The sequence below is a fragment of the Marmota monax genome, unplaced genomic scaffold (assembly GCF_021218885.2).
Source record: "Marmota monax isolate L192 unplaced genomic scaffold, Marmota_monax_Labrador192_F-V1.1 WCK01_AAM20220418_F8-fsc00014, whole genome shotgun sequence".
In the NCBI taxonomy this organism is placed as follows: Eukaryota; Metazoa; Chordata; class Mammalia; order Rodentia; family Sciuridae; genus Marmota; species Marmota monax.
Genome location: NW_026695222.1, coordinates 12,480,654 through 12,501,633, shown reverse-complemented (window position 1 = coordinate 12,501,633; position 20,980 = coordinate 12,480,654). Strand labels below are relative to the sequence as shown.

At 44.5% G+C, this 20,980-nt stretch overlaps 1 protein-coding gene across 2 annotated transcripts; it reads right to left on the bottom strand.

Moving 5' to 3' along the window:
- Window positions 1–565: 565 nt before the first annotated feature.
- On the bottom strand, window positions 566–20,490 carry Tbc1d20 (TBC1 domain family member 20). 2 transcript variants are annotated; one of them, XM_046432903.2, is made up of 8 exons: window positions 20,312–20,490; window positions 11,344–11,529; window positions 9,877–9,957; window positions 5,459–5,645; window positions 5,141–5,242; window positions 4,329–4,470; window positions 2,918–3,105; window positions 566–2,702 (listed from the first exon to the last, which is right to left on the bottom strand). In XM_046432903.2, the coding sequence occupies exons 1-8, from the start codon at window positions 20,379–20,381 to the stop codon at window positions 2,447–2,449; spliced, it is 1,212 nt and encodes a 403-aa protein (XP_046288859.1). In that variant the 5' UTR covers window positions 20,382–20,490; the 3' UTR covers window positions 566–2,446. The 2 variants fall into 2 exon arrangements, with proteins under 2 accessions (XP_046288859.1, XP_046288860.1); XM_046432904.2 differs by lacking the exon at window positions 20,312–20,490 and adding an exon at window positions 11,863–11,999.
- Window positions 20,491–20,980: the final 490 nt, after the last annotated feature.

The following is a 20,980-nucleotide window of genomic DNA, read 5'->3' as shown; positions in this document are numbered from 1 at the left end:
TCACTAATGTTCACAGGGAACACTGGACTCAGTGACCTGCAGCTAGAGGAGGTGACCAGAACAAGATGCGGGGTGAGCCTCCATGTCCCTGCAGTCATGTGCAGTCACGACCCCTGCATATCCATGTACTCACCAACCGGGCAACTCACAGAACCTCATTTGATTTTTCATAGATCTCCCCCCTCCAACCCCTAGGTCAGTGTAATCACTTGGTGTTTCCAGTGACCAGCCCTGCATGAGGCCATTTAGGAGTCTCACTTAAGTCACCTGGTTAGCATGAACTAAGGTGAGTTTATTAAAAATGACAGACATTCCTGAATCATCCACTCCTTGGCAATTCCAAGGGTTGCAGGAACCCTGGGTCAGGAACCTGCACAAAGACCAAATAACTTACACCACACACACCCTTTCTTCAACTCTCCAGTTTTCAAAATTCTGCTGAAGAGTCAGGCATGGAGGCTGAGGCAGGAGGACTACAGTTTTGAGGTCTTGTTCCCAAAAGTAAAAAGGGCTGGGGTGTAGCTCAAGGATAGCCTAGGAGGGTGTGGACAAATGACAGACATAATTAGTAACCACATATGGCTGTTTATTTCATACAGGGCTCTCTGTACAAAATATTTACACATATTCTTTACAGAATAAATAAGTCACCTGAAGGTAAATAGATAATGCTTTCTCCTCAGTGGCTAGGGAGAATCCTGGTGTGAGCAAAGCTGCAGTGCACACTTTCTCCTTAGGCCACAGCACAGGCAAACATCGCTTGCTTCCTGGGATCCAGAGTTGTGGCCTTGGGTCCTCAGCAGCTCCTCCACCTCTTGCCATCGCTGGGTTTACAAACAGGTTTGCGTGCTGCGGCTAGAGGCACAGAGCTGTTGCCATTTGAAAAGATGGCAAGAGGACAAACTTGGCACAGGAGAAGATGGAATATTTGCCATCTCTTGTCACCTCTGGATCCTGGAAGAATTTTCATTTGTCCTAATGATCCCACCACTTTCTGGATTAATCCATCTGCTGCACATTCACCCTACGTGCCTCCTGCTGTGCACGACTCACCATGCTTTAAGATGTTTTGGTTAAAGTGCTCAGTGTAACTCAGAACTCTCCAGCATGCTGGCAGGAAGCCTGCTGACCACCCACCCTGCACATTGTGGGCATGCAGGAGGGCGGAGTGCTTCTGACCCGTTCACTTAATGAAATCACCAGCTGGGAGAGCCCAGGAAAATAAAAGTACACAGCTGCTCCACACAATGCACTCCAATTTTTAAAGCAGCAAAAGGCACTCCCCCCCCCCCCAAGCTCGAGTTAATGTACAAACCTGGCTTCACTCACAGAAAGCTGCCCAGGACCACTGTGGGATCCCCCTTCTTCCCAAGGCCTGGGGGGCCTCCGAGAAGCCTGGGGCAGGACTGGCTGCTCTGGGCCCTGCCATGCTCTTCATGCTACAGTTTGTCCCTTTCTGGTACCATCAAGTTTCCACCATTTCCCACTAGGCAGAGACCAGGGGCTCTGCTATATCAAGCCCAGACGATGCGAGTGGGCGCCTCCCTGGGAGTGGAAGGCTGGTCTGTGGGGAACAGGAAGGAAGCAAAGTGGGTTGGAAGTGGGGGGCTCTCCACAAATGGCAGCTCTGGCTGAAGTGAAATGTTACGCAGTTGAGTAGAAAGTAAACTTCAGGGTTGTACAAGCTCATCCTTCTGATGAGAACTATTTTTTTCCATGAAGGAACGATTCTTTTTAAAGTGAAAGTACTTTACATGTTAGGAGTGTATAATTCTAAAAATAGTAATAAAAGTGTCTTTTATAAGTAATGTCATGTGGCTTGTAGAAGAGAACAGGAAGAAATAAAAAGGCAGGCAAACCAGTCTAGGTAATATTCTCTCCTGCTGGACTGGAAGTACCCACGTGATTTCTAGGCTGAAAATAGGTAGGATTTCACCAGTCACCTAATTCGTGTCTGATTTCTGACCAGCTAATGGAGCTGCTTTTAAAAGGGCTCCCACTCGAGAGTCCTCTGCCCCTCACTTTCATCCAAGACCCGACTCCTTCAGCAGCAGGCCTCTTTCCTCATCTATCTGAAGTGGACAGAACCCCAGGAGCTGCAAGGAGGGCATTCTGGGGTCTGGCTTACTTTCTATTGGGTAGCCAGGACGTCCCCCAGTAGCCAGGGAAGCCCAGGCCCTGAGGTTCTCAGGATGGCTGGGAACAAAAGAACCCACTTCCACCAACATGAGGGGAGGTGGCAGAGACACTCTCAGGTCCGTGGAAGACACTGCAGGTCAGGCTTGCTCTGTGACTGGCCTCCAAAGCCATGGCAAACGTGGCAGGCGAGGGTGGCAGGAATAGAACACCCTCGACAGAAACCCTTTTAATCAAGGAAATTCCATCTTCTCAGTCCTTCTGGGAAAGGGCGAGACCGGGAGCACTGTGAGAGGAAGTGGCTCGGGCTTCAGGGGAAGAGCTGCAGCTGGAACTTGGGGGCCCATTCCAGGGCACTTTTCACCACCGCTAGAGCAGCTGCTCCCAGGGCCACCGTCAGCCCCATCACTGCCAGTTTCACAAAGCGGTTGGTCCTTGGTTTGGTCAGAACATCTTTTGTTCGAGTCTCAGGTCGCAGAAGTCCTCGAAACCGCTGCCGCAGCACCATATCCGGCCTCTGTTGGGCTGATGCCAGCTCAAAGTCTTTGAAGGTAGAGGCTGCAGTTCTGTAGAGGAAGGAGGCAGAAATAAGGACTGGTATGAAGAAAGAAGAAGAGGAGCGGTAGAGCCAGAAAGTTCTTCTGGATAAAGACCCGAGAAGTCTAAGGGGATTCGGCTGGAATGGCTCTGGCCACTGTCCTGCCCTGTCCTCACCCCACAGTCTCCCCTGCCTCTGCCTTTTACAGCTGCCCCAACTCTACTAGTGCCTCGCTCTGCTCACCTCTCAGCCTGCTGCTGGGCAGCAGCCTCCCGTGCGAGTTCTGAAGGGGGAAACTGAACAAAGAGGTCCCCTGCTCTGCTGATCAGCGTCTCATAGGGCAGGTCCTGAGGGATCTGGGACAACAAATGGTGGACCGAGGCCATGTCACAGTCACAGTCCAGAACTTCCTGCTCACGATACAACACAATCTGTGGGAAGAAAGACTTTGCATCATGGACCAGACACACAGGGCCATGGCCAGCTGCCTCTCAGTCTCTATAGAGATGAGTTCAAACCGGAAACAGACAGAGCCCAGCCCAGCTGCTCAGCAAGCTCTTGTATCCATCCAGGAAGGAATGAGGCACATTCTTTCAGTGCTATTCCACAGCTGGGCTGGGCCTTCCTGCTAGGAGCGCACTGCCACTCATGACGTGAAAGACTGACAAATTAAAGTAAGTCCTTCCAGGCACATTTGTCTGCTCAAGTGTCTCTCAGAGTCTTGAAAGAAATGAAGGCGATTCTTTTAAGAAGAAAAGGAGAGGGATCATGGGAAGATTCTTGGAGCTTCAGCAAAGAAATGGTTCAAAATCGTAGAAGGAATCATCTCGTTCCCTTTAAACATCTTCCTTCTTACCGCTGGCCCACAAATCCACTGCTGTTGAAGGGATCTGTGAAGAACTTCCTGGGTCCCCACCTCTACAAATTATTCAGGCCTGTGCTTCCCCCACCCCCCATACAAGGGATTGAACTCAGGGGTGCTCTACCACTGAGTTACATCCCTATCTTTTTTTTTTTTAAATTTTGTAGTTGTAGACAGACATAATGCCTTTATTTTATTTGTTTTTTATTTTTATGTGGTGCTGAAGATAGAACCCAGTGCCTCACGCATGCTAGGCAAGTACTCTGCCCCAGCCCCCCTATCCCTTTTTAAAAAAACATTTTTAACTTTATTTTGAGACAGAATCTTGCTAAGTTGTTCCCACTAGCCTCAAACTTGTGATCCTGCTGCGTCAGCCCCTGACTTATCGGGGTTACAGGTGTGCGTCACCTTCTAGTAAGTGCAGCCCTCACCACTATCACCAGCCACCTCGCTTCTATAGCCCGAGGCCAGCTCTCTCCTTTGGCAGCTGCTGTGCAGACTGCTTCCCTATGAGGTTCATCAGGTGAACATAGTTCCAGAAGGCATCAGCAGAACAATGACAATTCACACTGCACACTGGCACTTCAAAGGTTCAGAGAGTCTTACAGGATAGAAATCTCTGTAATTTTCTGTTTTTCATAACACCCCCATTTACACTGCACAGAAGAGGGACACCTGCCTAGGAAATGCCATCTCTTGCATGTTTTCATGATCACCAGACCCCTGCAGGGAAGATGGTCAACCTAGGGTGGGTGGCGGAGAGCCTGGCTGCTGCTTATGGTGGGTACCTACCACAGCTGCAAAGTAAATGGGCATCAGCGGATGGCAGGCCAGGAAGAAATCATATAACCGCACAACGTGCCTGAAGTCAGACAGGACGTGCCCAAACCAGGTGATGAGCCAGCTGAGGGCAAAGATGGTCCCCACCTCAGCACTAGGAGCAAAGGAAATCCAAATGTTAGGTTCTCTGTTATGTCACCCCTTCCCTCTCTCAGGGCCAAGCATTTGGGAAATACACTTTTTTTTTTTTTTAAATCCAGCTACCTGAGAACTTAGCATTTTCTCCTCAAAAAATTGCAGCATGACACTCATACCACAACAGCATGCTGCCTGCCGTATCTCACCAAGCGCTCTTCTAATGCTCAACAGATGTCAACTATTGGAATAAGGAGGTGTTTTCAGAGAACTATATTGTGATTTTCTTTCTGAGACAATTTTGATATCTGCACAGAAAATTTTCTTCTCCTTGGAACTTGGGAAATAAAATCACTCATGGATGGCCTTGTCCTTTTATCTCAATCTCTAAGAACTCGTACTTCATCTTGGAGCAAGTCTAAGTTGGTAAACTGATGCCACCCCTCCTCCCTACCAGATGTGAATTCCTCAAGCCATGGGTCGTCTCCCCCTTGCATTCCAGTACCCGAAAAAGGGCTCTAAGACTATGTAAAGAACCGAATCATCCAGATTGCTGGTGACTGGAAGGGACAACCAACATGAATCAACCTAATATATGAGGAAATGGAAAAATATCTGTGAAGAAGAAACAAGAGCCAGGAGAGCAAAGGCAAGACGGGTGGTACACACATGAAGGCGGCATCGCGTACCTCTGCATGAAGTCATGGAGCTCTGGGTTCACCTGGTCTATGATGGGCATCAGGTAGTTTAAAATGTGCCTGGTGTTGTCCATTGTGGGATCCATGAAGTCCCTAGAGTGAGACAATTCAATGAGCTTAGTCGGATCAAGCACTTAGATATCATGGCTGGAGGCTGTGACCGCTGAAAAAACTGAAAAGAAAATGACAAAGGGAGTTGGGGATGTGGCTCAGTGGCAAAGCACCCCTGGGTTCAATCCCCAGTGCCCAAAGGAAGAAAAAAAGGACTAAGGAGTGACACCCTCCTGTTATATCCCTCTGCAGGGGTACCTGAGGTGGTGGGTAGACAATTTTTCTACCAGGGATGTTGCCAGCCTCTCGCCTACCACCAGCAGAAACGTAATCACTATGTCATGGTAGCCCTGGTAGTAGTGCAGCTGAGGATTGCGCTCCAAGATGAGGAGGATGATGTCAATGAGCTCTTCCTGGAGCCCCTCTCTCTGTTCATCTGGCATGCCTGTGGAGAGGAGGTACATTTGAAAACAGCAAGCAGCCCAGTAACAGGGAGATTAGGAAGAAGGCCAGCAATGGATTTTTCAGAGAAAGTGTCCAATAAAAGAAAATGGATTTAAAACAAGTTGGGGGGCTGGGGATGTGGCTCAAGCGGTAGCGAGCTTGCCTGGCATGCGTGCGGCCCGGGTTCGATACTCAGCACCACATACAAAGATGTTGTGTCCGCCGAAAACTAAAAAATAAATATTAAAATTCTCTCTCTCTCTCTCTCTCCCTCTCTCTTAAAAAAAATAAAACAAGTTGGTAACATCTATCAAGTTGACACACAGAAAAGAGCCACACTTTCAACATACAGGGGGAACCTGAAGACACCAACTTAACCAAATTGGAGTTACTATCCTCCACAAGGGATGGCATACACCTCTAGATATGATGTGCTGACAGGAGCTCTGTGGCACACGGGTGGAACTCCTATCAGGTGCATAAGCCTGATCTCACAACGAGGAAACACCAGGCAAAGCCAAAGTAAGGAAAACTGAGCAGGATAACTAGGCTGTCATAAAATACAAAGGAACTGCTATAGATTAAGAGAGGCTGAAGAAGCCAGGTGCGGTAGCACATGCCTCTAACACCAGCAGCTCAGGAGGCTAAGATAGGAGGACAGCAAGTTCAAAGGCAGCCTCAGTAAAAGAAAAGTGCTAAGCAACTTGGTGAGACCCTGTCTTTAAATAAAATACCAAAAGGGGCTGGGGATGTGGCTCAGTGGTCGGGTGCCCCTGAGTTCAATCCCTGTACTTCCTCCCTGAAAAAAAAGGCTAAAGAGATGATGGCTGAATGGGAAATGGGTGAATTTGTATTTCCTCTTCCTATAAAGGATAAGTGGTGAGATGGTGAAATCTCAAAAATTAGATTGGATTAGATAACAGTATTTTTCAATGTTGCCACTGATTTGGTGAGAACCTTAATTTTAGAACTACATCCTGAAATAGTTTGGTTAAAGAGGAACCATGTTTACGATGAATTTTTTTTTTTTTTTGATACGGGGGACTGAACTCAAGGGGCACTCGACCACTGAGCTGCATCCGCAGCCCTATTTTGTATTTTATTTAGAGACAGGGTCTCACTGAGTTGCCTAGTGCCTCATTTTTGCTGACTCTAGCTTTGAACTCATGATCTTCCTGCCTCAGTTTCCCCAGCTGCTGGGATTACAGGCATGCACCATGGTGCCTGGCTTTTTTTTTTTTTTTTTGTACCCGGGATTGAACACAGGGGCACTTGACCACTGAACTCTATCCCCAGGCCTTTTTAATATTTTATTTAGAGACAGAGTCTCACTGAGTTGCTGGGATTATAGGCTTGCTACATTGTGCCTGGCCAGCTTCTTTTTTTTAATATTAATTTTAAAAAATTTATTTATTTTTTATTTGTTCTTTTAGAGAACATGACAATAAAGTGTATTCCGACATATTATACATGGAGTATAACTTTTTCTAATTAGGATCCCACTGTACTCACACATAAGGAAATCTGGGTAAAAGGTATCTGGAGAATTCTTTGTCCTACTTTTGCAACTTTTTGGAATGAAATTATAAATTAAAAATTGAAAAAGCTGCATGTTCCCCTCTAAACTAAATCAATATTCCAGGGAAGACTGATCTCCTCCACCCGAAAATACATTTAGAAACGGGGGCGCCTGTCTCCAGAGCTCTTTCAGAGGATGAACCCAGTCCGCAGTGGTCAGCAAGCTCCTCACTCATCTGGGTGTTTAATGTTAAGAGTGCTGAACTGTCCCCCTAAGCCAGCAGCAAGGGGAGGGCTGTGCTCAGCGGGAATGGCAAGACTACAGCCCAAAGGTGAGAAGCCCAGTAGGTTTGCGTCCTGCATCTCTCGGGCAGTTCAGGAGCAAGAGATGAATCCAGGTAGACCTCAAGGCTCAGCTAAGGGAGCTGAATGCCACCAAAGCCAAGGAGACTAAAGTGGGCCATAGTCAGAAAGCTATCACAATCTTTGATCTAGTTCTGCTGAAAACTTTCCAGAAAATCCAACCCTGGCTAGTCTGTGAACTTAAGATAAAGCTCAGCAGGAAGCATGATCAGAGGACAACTGCACCTAAGCCAACTTGAAAAAGCCATAGGAAAAACAAGCAAAAATGTCCTGAGAGCTGCATGCGGACAGCCGTACAGGCTGTGACCATTGACATGGGTAAGAGACTCTGTCTGAAGCTGGACAGCAGTCTGCTGCTCATAAAGGTTCACTCTGACAAAGCCTGACAGAACAATGTGGAACACAAGAGCACAACTCAGGTGTAAGATGCTCACAGGCTGGGGCTGGGGCTGTGGCTCAAGTGGTAGGGTGCTCATCTAGCATGCGTGAGGCACTTGGTTCGATCCTTAGCACCACATAAAAATAAAGATATTATGTCCATCTAAAACTAAAACATAAGCTCACAGGCAAGGATGCTAATTTTGAATTCCCGAAGTTTGAGTTATAAATATAGTAGTAGCTTAACTTTCACTGTTAAAAACCGATATGGGAGAAAACAGCTCACTTAAGGGCTCAGATCCCACTGAACAAAAGGTGCAAGGTGACAGCAAAGCTTACCTCATGCCCACATTTCCTCCACCACGTCTCAAAAAAAAGTCATATTTCAAACAATAAAACAACAACAACAAAAAAGAAATAAACCAAGAACTATGGATAGGTAAAATAATGAAAGCAGTTAAGAGTCAAAACTAAACCCTATTTGAATATCCATAGTGAAGAGTGTTCAGCCAAGCCCAGTGGAAAACGAATGGAAAATACCACAAAGCCACGACAAAAGTTCAGCCTGCCAGAGAAGCACAGACTGAAGTGACACAATGGAAGAGGAACAGAGGGCTCGGAGGGAAAGCAGTTTACTAGGGGAGGCAAGGGGAGCCTTCCGCTCGGAGAGGTCTCATTTGGACTAGGAGGTAGGAAAAAGGGACTGGATCATGGGTACAAATCTTATCAAAACCAAGTCCAAGGGCTGATGCTGTAGCTCCATGGCAGAGCACTTGCCTAGCATGTGTGAAGCACTGGGTCCGTCCTTAGCACTGCATACAAAAATAAACAAAATAAAAGCATGGTGTCAATCTACAATTATAAAACAAAACAAAACCAAGTTAGAGCTGGGCACCGTGGCACACACCTGTAATCCCAGCTACTTGGAAGGTTAAGGCAGGAGGATCACAAGTTTGAGGTCAGCCTTGGCAACATGGCAAGACCCGGTCTCAAAATTAAAAAAATAAATAAATAAATAAAGGGCTGGGGATGCAGCTTGGTGGTAGAGTACTCTGGGGTTTAAACTCCAGTACAGGAAAACAATAACAACAACAAGAAAACCAAAGTTGGCAGGCTACTGGCTACAAGGGAGTCACAAGGGCCTCTCTAGGGAACATGGATACGAGCAGGAAAGAAGACCCTAACAGATAAATCCAAGCTAGAGCTTGGTTTCAAATGAGTGAAAAACAGGGTTAGAGGCTCTAGTTCCCTTTAGCAGCTCTCCTCTCTCCAGGGACTTCCAAGTGGAGTAATTAGAGGAAGAGAAATAGGTCATATATATAAGGTTTGTCGTCCAGTTTCCTTCCTTGTGAAAATGGAAATGACAAGGAACCCTCTCTTTCTTCCTGAGAAGCGGGAGGCATTTTTTTTTTTGGTGGTACTGGAAATCGAAACTATGGCCTTATGCATGCAAAGCAAGCACTCTACCAACTGAGCTATAGCCCCAGCCAAGGGAGGCAATTTTAAGAATAGATTCTATGAACATGAAGGGAATGGCCTCCCCTCTAGTCCAAGGGACCTAATACAAGTATGTTTAAAAATCTAGTTAGATGATGATATTAACAGTTCTTATTAGTATCCAATTTAAGACAATTTGCTCTCTAAAGCCAGACTGATGGCTCTACCAATCTCTAAAGTCCTCTCTGTGGCATGAAGAAAAAAAAAAGACCAAAAAAAATTCTTCTTCTCTCATTACCACCTCCAGGCCAAGAAATATGTCAGGTTTAGGCTTTCAAAAAGAAGGCCTGATGGTGGCCTAGTCATCAAAAGAATGACTCAGCAGACTGAAAGCACCCCAAATGCTTGAGAAGCAGGGTCCTACATGTTGGGCCTTTGTGGGCTGGGATGGAAAGTCCTCAAGACTGGCAAGCACCAACACAAGAGGGAAGTGCAACAGAGCAGAAAGACTTCCAAAGGAAGGAAGAGCGTCTCACCAGGAGGGAACCGCCGTAAAGACCGCCTGACGTCCAGCAGCACTTGTTGGTAGTCCTTGCTTATCTGACGTAGGTCCTTTCCTATTGGAAAAAGAACGTGTTACTGCAGGAATGTCTGGGAAGTCATATAAGGAGCAAAACGTTCTGGAATAACGTCAAAGCCCTGGTGGATACAATGCAGCTTTTTCCTGAAAAGTATACAACTCCAGATACATGTGGAAGGGAATCCCTACTCAGTATTAAATGCATGCTGGAGTGTTTCTTTTTTTGTTTTTGTTTTTTGGTACTGGGGATTAACCTAGGACTGCTTTACTGCTAAGCTACATTCCCAGTCATTTTTATTTTGAGTTTTGAGTCAGGATCTCAATAAGTGGTTTAGGGCCTTAAATTCTGAGACTGGCCTTGAACTTGTGATCCTCCTGCCTCAGCTTCCTGAGTCGCTGGCTGGGATTATAGACATATATCATCAATGTATGGACAAACACATGCTGTTTAATGCAAGTCATGAACAGACTGTCCACAGTGGGGTGGCGACAGCACCAGAAAAGTCAGGAGGCCTGGGTCTGTGCAGGCTGCCACTGAGCATCACTAGAGAATAGCCCATGTGTGCAAAATGATGATATTCCCTTTGATTTGCACCTTTCAGATTACTAAAAGTACTGAATAAAATTATGAATGTGGAAGTCATAAACCAATGAAAAAAATTTCAACATCTATAAGATCTAAGGCATCCTGAGCTGTTCAGAAAGGAGTAAACTCAGACAAAGATGAACCTGACACCCCTCAGCCCTGAAATTCTAAAACTAGGATACTGCAAACAGGAGACAGAACTTGTGGTCAGTTGGTTGGTAAGTCCAACTAGTTCAAGAATACAGCAGTATTTTCTTGCTATTATATACACAAGGGTACCATTTCCCTCAAGCCACAACAAGTGCTATAATAAGCACAGATTTCCTTTGCAACCTAAATCAAAAGTATGAGAGGAAGCTGTGTAAATTTCCACACACTGATTCCATCTTATCAGGAGACATGGGAAGTCTGGAATCTGACAGAAGAATTCCATCCCAGAACTGAGAGTATGAATATAGCAATGCCTTTTTTTTTTTTTTTTGGTACTAGGAATTTAACTCAGAGTCGCTTTACCACTGAGTTACATCCCCATCCCTTTCTGTTTTGAGACAGAGCCTCGATAAGATGCCCAGGCTGGCCTATAATTTGTGATCCTTCTGCCTTAACCCCCCCAATAGCTGGGATTATAGATATGTGTGACCTTGACTGGCTTGATTCCAGTTTTGAATAAGACTCTACTCATCAGTCTGAACTTATTTTCAGAGTGGGCTCAAGGATTTCCTAAAATGTTTTTGATTTACTCATCTACTCTTGGTTGATCATAAAAATCAAGGATCCCAGTATTATTTTCTCCCCACCTCCCGGACAAGCTCCCCTCCTGGGCCCTTACCCCATTACCTGATATAGGAGGTGAGTCACTCGTATTGACATTGAGGAGCTTGGGCCACACTTTTCGTCTGATCTCATCAGTCAGGAGACCTCCTTCACTGATAGCCATGCGTCTGAGGGCAGCCACGTCAGTGGGATCACTGTTCAGAGCCTGATATATCTCTGCCACTTTCTTTTTCCTTTTGGCACTAAAACCTGAAATAACAACAACAAAAAAAAGGTGTATGTGGGGAATATGAGGCTTACATTCAGCACGTGTAGTTTTCTGCTTGGGGCTCCCTCTCCTTATTTGGTTTGAGGTAAGGTAGGTACCTCCTGTTAGAAGCTGGCATTTAAATCTCATGGACAGAGACACTCAAAATTTCATGCCAAGTGCTTTTAATCCTGTGGGGGGGGCCCTCATTATAAAACAATTAAAAATTACTTATTTCGTTTTTGATAATGAGGATTAAACCCAGGGCTTCATGCATGCTAGGCAAGCGTTCTCCACTGAGCTGCATTCCCTCCTGTCTAACAGGAGGTACCTACCTTACCTCTCCCTTTCTGGAGATAGAGTGTTGCTAAATTGCTAAGGCTGACCCCAGACTTGAAATCTTCTTGCTTCAGCCTCCTCAGTAGCTGAGATTACAGGTGTGCACTACTTTTTAGAAGGTGATTTATTCTATAGGTTGGAACCAATGATCATAGGTACAGAGCATCTTTCTTTAAAGGAAAAAAAAAACGCGTTAACATCAGACAGAAAAAAAGAATGTGTTAACATTAGACAGATCATGGTTCACATCTGGGTCTGCCACTTATCCCTTCAAATAACTTTGAGCAGATTATTCCACCTCTCTGGTCCTCAGGGTTAACACCAATCTGTCAGGACAGTCACAATTATTTACTAAATATTAGTTACCTTCCTCATTCTAAAACAGCAAAGATTTTAAAAAATCAACCCAGGAATAATTATGTAGCACATGATGTGTAAGATTCTACTGAGATATATAAGTAACAAGCAAGGAATCAGAATTATAATAAATGTTCAGTAAATTCAGGCTTATCAGTCAGTGGCAATGTTTTCCTGTTCTTTCTTAGTACTCAAACTTCAAAGAACACTCATATCTCAATTTAGGAAAAATTTCCTATCATTTATGTAGGAAAAAGGTAATTCAAAACTCAATCCTAGCTCTCTGCTTTCTGACTGCCATGTCCCAAGTTGTTTTTCTCCTCCATAACCTTCCACCATGATGCTCTGCCTCACTTCAGGCCCAGAGCAATGGAGTTAGCTATCTATGGACTGAGACATTTGGAACTGTGAGCACCAAATAAACTTTCCCTCCTCTAAAAACAAACAAACAACAATAACAACAACAAAAAAAAAACAAACAAAAACAAAAAATAAAACCCTCTAAGTATTAGGGCTGGGGGTGTATCTCAGGGTGTGGCTCTGTAATGCCTCAATACACATTTTGTTTTGTTTTGCAGTACTGAGGATTGAACCCAGGAGCACTATGCCACCATAGGGCTACATTCCCAGTCCTTTTTATTTTATTTCATTTTTTGGTACCAGGGATTGAACTCAGGGGCACTCAATCACTGAGCCACATCCCCAGCCCTATATTGTATTTTATTTAGAGACAGGGTCTCACTGAGTTGCTTAGTGCCTTGCTAGGTTGCTGAGGCTGGCTTTGAATTCGCAATCCTCCTGCCTCAGCCTCCTGAGTTGCTGGGATTACAGGCATGCACCAACAGTTCTTTTTATTTTTTGAGACAGGGTCTTGCTAAGTTACCAAGGCTGGCCTTGAACTTGCCATCTTCCTGCCTCAACCTCCTGAATCACTAAGATTATAGGTGTGTTTTACTGTGTGATGCTCAATACTACATTTTTAACAAAATCACAGAGAAGTCTCAAGTTACACATATCAGTTTTTACATATACCAGTTAATATAACTGGTGAACATAAGAATCACGCGGAGACAGTTTCAGAAGCAAGAGTTGTCAAAGGGTACTAGGATTTCTAGTGTGGCTGGAGGTTAGAGATATTGATTGCACACAAAGCAATCATTTCTCAACAACCATATAAATTACTGGTGATCAGAAAGTAATGTTTCAAGCATCTTACATTCTTATGTGATAGTCTGTTATTTACAGGCATTTTACTGTGTTTACATTACTTTTTAGGATATAGATTGGGGATTTGTGGTTGATATCTGTCACTATTAGTCTTCTATTTAAAATAATGGGGTCATAGGATCTTAGAATTTTCAAGCAGATGGCTTATTTTATTTATTTTTTGGTATTGGAGATTTAATCCAAGAGTACTTTAACACTGAACTACATCCCAGCCTCTTTTTTATTTCGAGAAAGACTCTTGCTAAATTACTTAGGGTCTTGCTGGAACTTGCAATCCTCCTGTCACAGCCTCCTGGGTTGCTGGGATTACAGGCATGCACCACTGTATCCAAATGAATAGCTACTTTTAGAATAGCTAGCTGAAGTTAAATGAATGATGGGTATATTTAGATTCTTTTCTTTTGCCTGTACCACTGAGAAAATGAAACAAAACACAAGAAAAGTGAAATAAGACAACATCAAATGTTACAAGGCACTGTCCTATAATTTAAAAAAAAAAAAAAAAAGGTGTACACAGACAGTGAAGGCCAAGAACCCAAAAGTGATTTTAACAAGTCAGGCCAAGAAGCATAACTTAAAAAGAGGATTTAGTAGAGAATAGAAGGTTTGAACATACATACAGGGCTTCTTCTTGGATAGCAAACAGATTCATTAAAAAATATTACGGAATAAATTTTAATATAAGGCTCTAGAGTTAATGTAAGAAGGAAGGTAACATTGGAAGAAAGGTTAGACATCAGAAAGGTCATTAAGCAGGTTTCCTCAGCAATGTTCTATTCTGAGACAAAAGTCTGCCTCAAACTGTCTCCATGAGAAAGTTGCACATTATTAACAGAAATGGGAACTGGTACTAGGACCCTGTGAGAGCTGTGCCATATAAACCACACAAACAGAGGACTGGGGTCACATGCCACTGAAGTTGCAGACAGTAAAATAACACAAGTGACTTTTTGCCAGGTACCCTGTTATCTTGGCCAAACTATTGTTATTCTCCTAACAACAATGATAGCCTAGGAGGGTGATCATTTGTCTGAGATCTTCCTGATTTACAACTGGAGTCTTGCTGTAACTGTTCACAGCTAACTCCTCTTGCAACCTGCAAAACTGGCCCAGTTTGGATACTAAATTAAATGGCTGCTTTACCCAGAAATTATGAAAAATCAAGTCCCCAATTCCCTCTGTCAGCAAATTAAATGTTTATGAGGTATGTCAAGCTCTTAGCTCTGGTGTGTCTAGTGTGTCTATCCTTGGGTTCATTTCCTCCTTCCTTCCATCCATTCACCCACCCATCAGTCCATCATTTAATGAGTGACTATCTGTACAAGCACTGTACTGAATAAAGAGATTAATATGTCTCCCACCCAGACCTTTAGTATATCATTTTAGAGAGGAACACAATTATTACATAGGATATTACAGAATCATGAAGGATTATGAAAACCTAGAAGAATGAATGACTACTTCTGAGACAATGAGGAAAGGCTTCACCAAGAATAGTCTGGTATCTTCTTGAAAACTTGGCCACACAGAAGAGTGTGTTGAAGGGAAAGTATTCCTGGCAGAGGAAAGAGTATGTGCAAAGACCTTGTCACATGAACTAAACACCAACAGCATGTCTGGGAAACAGAGGAGTTCTGACATGTGGCAGAGTTGGGTACAGGAAGAGTGCAGAAGCAGGGGCACTGAAGGAAGTGAGGCTAATCAAGGTCAGGCTGTACTCAGCCTGCAGGAAGTCTGGTTAACACCCTGCAGGGACTTCCTCCTTTGGAAGAAGAGGCTGAATGTTTTCAGAGGGGTCACAGGCATACAGGAAACAGAAGACTCTCCGCCTTTCTCCCCTGGCTAGGGATGGAACCCAGGGCTTCATGCATGCTACCACTGAGCTACATGCCAGCCCAAGAAGACTTTTTGGAAACTTTTTTTTTTTTTTTTTTTTGGCAGTACCGGGGATTGAACCCAAGGCCTTGAGGTTGGTAGGCAAGGGCTTTACCACTGAGCCACATCCTCAGACGCCAAGAAGACTTTTTATATGACAACACAGGCTGAGACAAAATAAGTGCAGAAATTTAATTAATTTCCACAAGGAAAAAAAATCTAACTTTTTTTTTACTTGTGTATTCTTGCACTTTCCATACATCACAAGTTAAGAGCACTTACATGGTAATACTGAGTATTACTTGAGGGAGGATGACATTTAGAAACTGCATTGCCCCCTTTGTTAAGCATAGGGTAATTTTCCTCAGTTTGTTTAGACACCACCCCCACTCCTCTTTCCAAGTAGGCTATTCAGCAATTGGGGAAAAGGAAAACTGCTGCTTGTATTTCGGGGAGAACACTGTTTGTAATCAGCTGGATTTCTGTGAGGTTTTGGCAAAAAATCTGTCAGAGTGTTAACTAATTCTGAACCAAAATCCTGGCTCTAATACTTATTTTCACTCTTTTTTATTTTTTACTTTTAACTCAGGGTGCTTTGCTCCTAAACTATATCTCCAGCCCTTTTTATTTTGAGACAGGGTCTAAGTTGCCCAGGCCGGCCTCAAACTTGCAATCCTCCTGCCTCAGTCTCTTAAATTGCTGGCATAGCAAGTATGCACGGCTGTGCCTGACCACTTGTTTCTCTTAATACTGTTTTGATTGTTTGTTTGTTTGTTTTGGTATCAGGAATTGAGCTCAGGGGCACTTGACCACTGATCCACATCCCCAGCCCTATTGTGTATTTTATTTAGAGACAGGGTCTCACTGGGTTGCTTAGCACTTTGCTGTTGCTGAGGCTGGCTCTGAACTTGAGATACTCCTGTCTCAACCTCCAGAGCTACTGGGATTACAGGCCTGGCACTGATTCTATTTTTAATCCAGCATTTCAAAATTTAGTATCTTCCTGTTTTTGCCACTCTGTAGGAACTCCATAAATGTGTGGACATTGAATAAGTTACTTAGTTACTGTTCCTCTGGAAAAAATTGGCCTAAAGTATATGATACTTTTTCCATACTACTGTTAGTATGCTCACTGTAGAATTCTAAATATAAATTGTAGATTCTGGTCTATTTATTTTTCTTTGGTACTCAGGATTAAAGGAGATGCTTAACCACTGAGCTATATAACCCCAGCCCTTTTTATATTTTATTTACAGACAGGGTCTTGCTGAATTTTTTAGGGCTTCACTAAGTTGCTGAGGTTGGCTTTGAACTCACACTCCTCTGACCTCAGACCTCCCAAACCACTGGGATTACAGGCATGTACCACCACATCCAGCACTCTGGTTTGTTTCTAAAGCTCCCAAGGCCCAGTGTGATGGTGCATAACTGCAATCTCAACAATTTCAGAGGCTGAGGCCGGAGGACTGTAAGTTCAAAGCCAGCATCACAACTCTGTAAGACCCTAAGAAACTTAGTGTGACATTATCTCAAAATAAATAATAACTAGGGCTGGGAATATAGCTCAGTTGGTAGAGTGCTTGCCTCACATGCACAAGACCCTGGGTTCAATTCCTAGCATAACAAGAAAGGAAGAAAGAAAGAAAGACAAACAGACATGCATGCATGCATACTGGGGATGTGGCTCAGTAGTTAAGGACCCCTGAGTACAATCCTTGGTGCCCCTCCAAAAAAGAAGCAATAAAAATAAAATAAAGCTCCTAGTATGCTGCTCAAATGTGGACTGTGGCTGCTATTTCAAGCCCCAAGACTGCCTTCCTTACCCCCACATTCCAGTGGTTAAATGTCAGTGGCAGATGAGGAAGGCACTCCTACATGTACCACCCCCATGGATATTTTATTACATCAAATGTATACTCTCTCACTGTAATATGGAAAGATAAAACAGAAAGTTCAATGAGCTAGAGATACATAAACTCCAAGGTGAGAAGGTCAATTACTGCATTACAAAAAGTTTTAGCAGGGTCTTCACTGAACAAATACTTCACACACATTGTTTTTATCTAAGAAAGCAAAAAATTCACAGAGCTATTCTTGGATGTTAAAGAAAAAGACTGAAATGAATGCCTACTATCTATTTTATTTAAAGGTAAATTTTATGTATAGATTTTAGGGTAGGACACATATTTTTGGACTTGATCATGCTGTATTTTGGCTTGATATTAAAGCCCACATTTCATCTGAAGGTATCACTGATGTCATTCTAATCTCCCTGAATCCTCTGCTCTCCAACTTATTGCCTCACTTATAAGAAAGGTGTATTGTATATATTCCAAAGCTGATATGTTTCAAATTCCTCTGTAGTAGAGGATTTGGCTATAACCATGATGGAGTGAAATGACTGCCTACAGCTGGCTATAAAACGTAAGGCTGGTATAAATAAATTCCTAGTGCCTGAAAAGCAATTCATTCAACAAGGAAAAATGATACAGGCACTACTTTGGCCTGTTTTCTATTAAAATAAGGGCCACTGAAGCAGTATTTCTTAACAGTTCAGATAAAGATGGCTGAGCCCATTACTGTCTGAAGTGTCTCCCAACACTGGCTACAGAACCCAGGTATAGATTTCTGCCTCCTCAGAGTAACAGGTATCTCCAAAAATCCCTGGCTTCAGGAATTTAATATAGAGGGAAAGGGCCATGACTAAAGATGACCACACTTATGAATCCTCTTAAGAGTTTTTAATCATAGCCCTAAAATAATTAGTGACTTGAATCTGGTAAGTGATCTATGTACATACTTGTAAAACAGAAGCTTATGCAAGAGCACAAAATTCCATACTGATTATTTAGTATATGCCTGCATATCCAGAAAATTTTAGTCTTTAAACTGAAGCTAAACTCAAAAATGATAGCTTCAATCACAATGGAAGAGTAAAGGAGAGGGAGAGAGGGTGAGGGAGAGAGATTTTCCTATTCAGAGACATTCCCTATACTTACCCTGAACTCCCAATATGGACATGAGAAATTAATTTGAAAATTTATGCTCAGACTTCATGTCTGTACCTGAGATAGACAATGGAAGGGGAAAATAATATCTTATTCTGGGTGAGATTCCCATTAAAAATAAAATAAAATATAGTAGCTTCTGTCTTTGGCAGTCCTAATTAGTTTCTAGAAAACAGTACCCAAACAAGAAGAGATTCATTAACTATCTGAACCATAACAAAGGCATCAAGAAAAGATGCTGTTAGACATGGGGGCCCGTGCCTGTAAACCCAGGGACTTGGGAGGCTCAGGTATGAGGATGGAAAGTTCAGAGCCAGGCTCAGCAACTTAGCAAGACATTTGTCTCAAAATAAAAAATAAAAAGGGCTGGGGATGTCCTCAGAGGCAGATAATACCTGGGTTCAACCTCCAGGAGCACAAAGCAAACAAAAGCCCCCAACCCCAACCAAACAGTACATTTAACAACTGTTACAGTACCATTTATATATAATAAAATTGCTAGTTTTTAGACACACAGTTTGCATAGTGTGGTAAATGCACAATACAAAAGCAAGCAACTTGGTGAGACCCTGTCTCTAAATAATAAAATACAAAAAAAGGGCTGGGGATGTGGCTCAGTGGTTAAGAACACAAGGAAGGAAGGGAGGGAGGGAGGGAGGGAGGAAGGGAGGAAGGAAAAGGTGCTTTACTCCAACAACGGAGAATGATAGTCTAGTAAACTAATGTAACCATCCTTTACAAAGGCAGCTTCTAGCATTAGTAACTTTTGTCAACAATTCTCCAATATGAATTAAAAAAAAAAATCCAAAACAAACACCCTTCCCCCAAGCCCCTCATCTCTAAGTTCCTCCTTTTCATCCGAAGAAGCAAAGTCAAGGATACAGAAGGAGGTAAGTCTTTTATTCAGTTGCACTGCAACAGGTCACATAACCAACCCATGCTGCTTGGGACATTGACTATTATGCCATGAGGATAGATGTCACACAAACACCTGCAAAATGTTGCAACGACAAAAACCCCAGAAAACTAACATGTGTAGTGAGCTCCATTTCCAACCAGTATCAAAAGAAAAGAGGGATAACAGAAAATTGAGCCCTAGAAACATGATGTGGATACCAGGAACTTCATCAAAATACCACTGTTCTATCACGGGCACCACTCATCAGAAGAGGGGAAAGGAGGATAGCTACTTCAGCCTTCCCAAGAGGGGAAAAAGATTTCATTTGATGCAGGGTAAACATTCATAATTTTAACTACCACCTATTTCTGGTATGGAAGGTGTCTTGGGAATAGGTGCTACAAGACCATGATTTCACCCAAAGCACTGACTAGACTGAAACAGTATAAAAAGCACAATCGCTTTCTACACAATTAAATAACGTTAAGGGAGGATTAGGAGCGCCAAGGAGAGGAGCTGTTGCTGGGAGTGCGTCGACGGGGGAAGGGGAGTGACTGCTGACGGACAAGGGTTTCTTTCGGAACCAGAGGTCCAGAACTGGACAGTGGCGGTGCCTGCAGCTCTGCGAGAGAACCAAGAACCACTGAACTCGACGCTTTAGAAGAGGGAATTTATGGTACTTTAAAGATACGGGAGGAACGCCTCAGTCCGGTCGGTCCGAGTGAAGTTTGGGAAACCTGCCCAACAACCAGGAAGGCGGCCCCAGAGTCTGCGGACGTGGCCCGGCAGCCGCGGGCCGGGGAGAGGCCTGGCCTCAGCCCTCGGGAGTCCCAATTCTCCACTCCCGGGGTACCGGAGGCCGCAGCGTACGGCCCCCGGACCTTCCCCACCAAGGCTCTTCCTCCGACGGCTCAGGACTCGCCAGTTCCAGGCCCTCTCCCCCTCTGACGTGAGCCAGGTCCTTCGCCCCTTTCCTCTCCCAGCGCCGCGACCCCGCCCTCGGCCCGCGGCTCTGACCCGGTTCTGGCCCCTCAGGCCGTCCTCGGAGGCCGCTCCCCGCGCCCCGGCGGGCTTCCGTACCTGCCCTGTCGGCGCCGCCGACCCAGCGGCTGGAGGTGGGGCCGTCGCCCTGCGCAAGCCGGAGGGCCATGTCCCGGGGGCCCGGGCCCCGGCCCGAGCCCCGGCTGGTGTCGGAGCCGTAAGGAGACGCGACTCTGGCCGCAGGACGCTGCACCCACTACGTGGGATAGGCTTGGTTTCGTCAGCCCGCGGCGCGCAGGCACGCAAGTGGCCCCGCCCCACACAGGCACGTGACCCTACAACACGCAGGGGCGGGCGACGGTCGCCGAGCATGCGCGCCTGCGCCTTGGGCTGCTGGCGTGGGTCGGGGGAAAGAGCAGGGATCTTGCTGAGGAATTGTTTGAATTCCAATTGTGGTGCGTGGCGCTTTTGACGTCGTGTGTTCAGGATCGGATTTTGTCATTTCTTTGGCTTTTATAATCTCTAGAATGGTAATGGTGAGAATATTATTGTGCTTGTGCTTAGACCATTACCCACGTGGTAAATACTGTACTGAATAATTACGGGCTATTTTGCTTAACAAGGACTTTACCTCTAGTGTCGCTTTCCCGCGCAAACTCCTGTTCTATGCATTTGTGTACTTCAGGGTTTAGCAAGACCATTGCTGACGGCTCCTCAAGCCGCGCAATGCACAGTACAAGGGGTCGCCATGAATACAGCTATTGGAAC

Coding starts and splice junctions, on each gene's coding strand:
- Tbc1d20 (XM_046432903.2), bottom strand. CDS start 20,381: ATGGCCCTCCGGCTTGCGCAGGGCGACGGCCCCACCTCCAGCCGCTGG. Junction 11,530..20,311: donor CGGCGGCGCCGACAGGGCAG/GTACGGAAGCCC, acceptor TTGTTATTTCAG/GTTTTAGTGCCAAAAGGAAA. Junction 2,703..2,917: donor GCCCAGCAGCAGGCTGAGAG/GTGAGCAGAGCG, acceptor CTTCCTCTACAG/AACTGCAGCCTCTACCTTCA.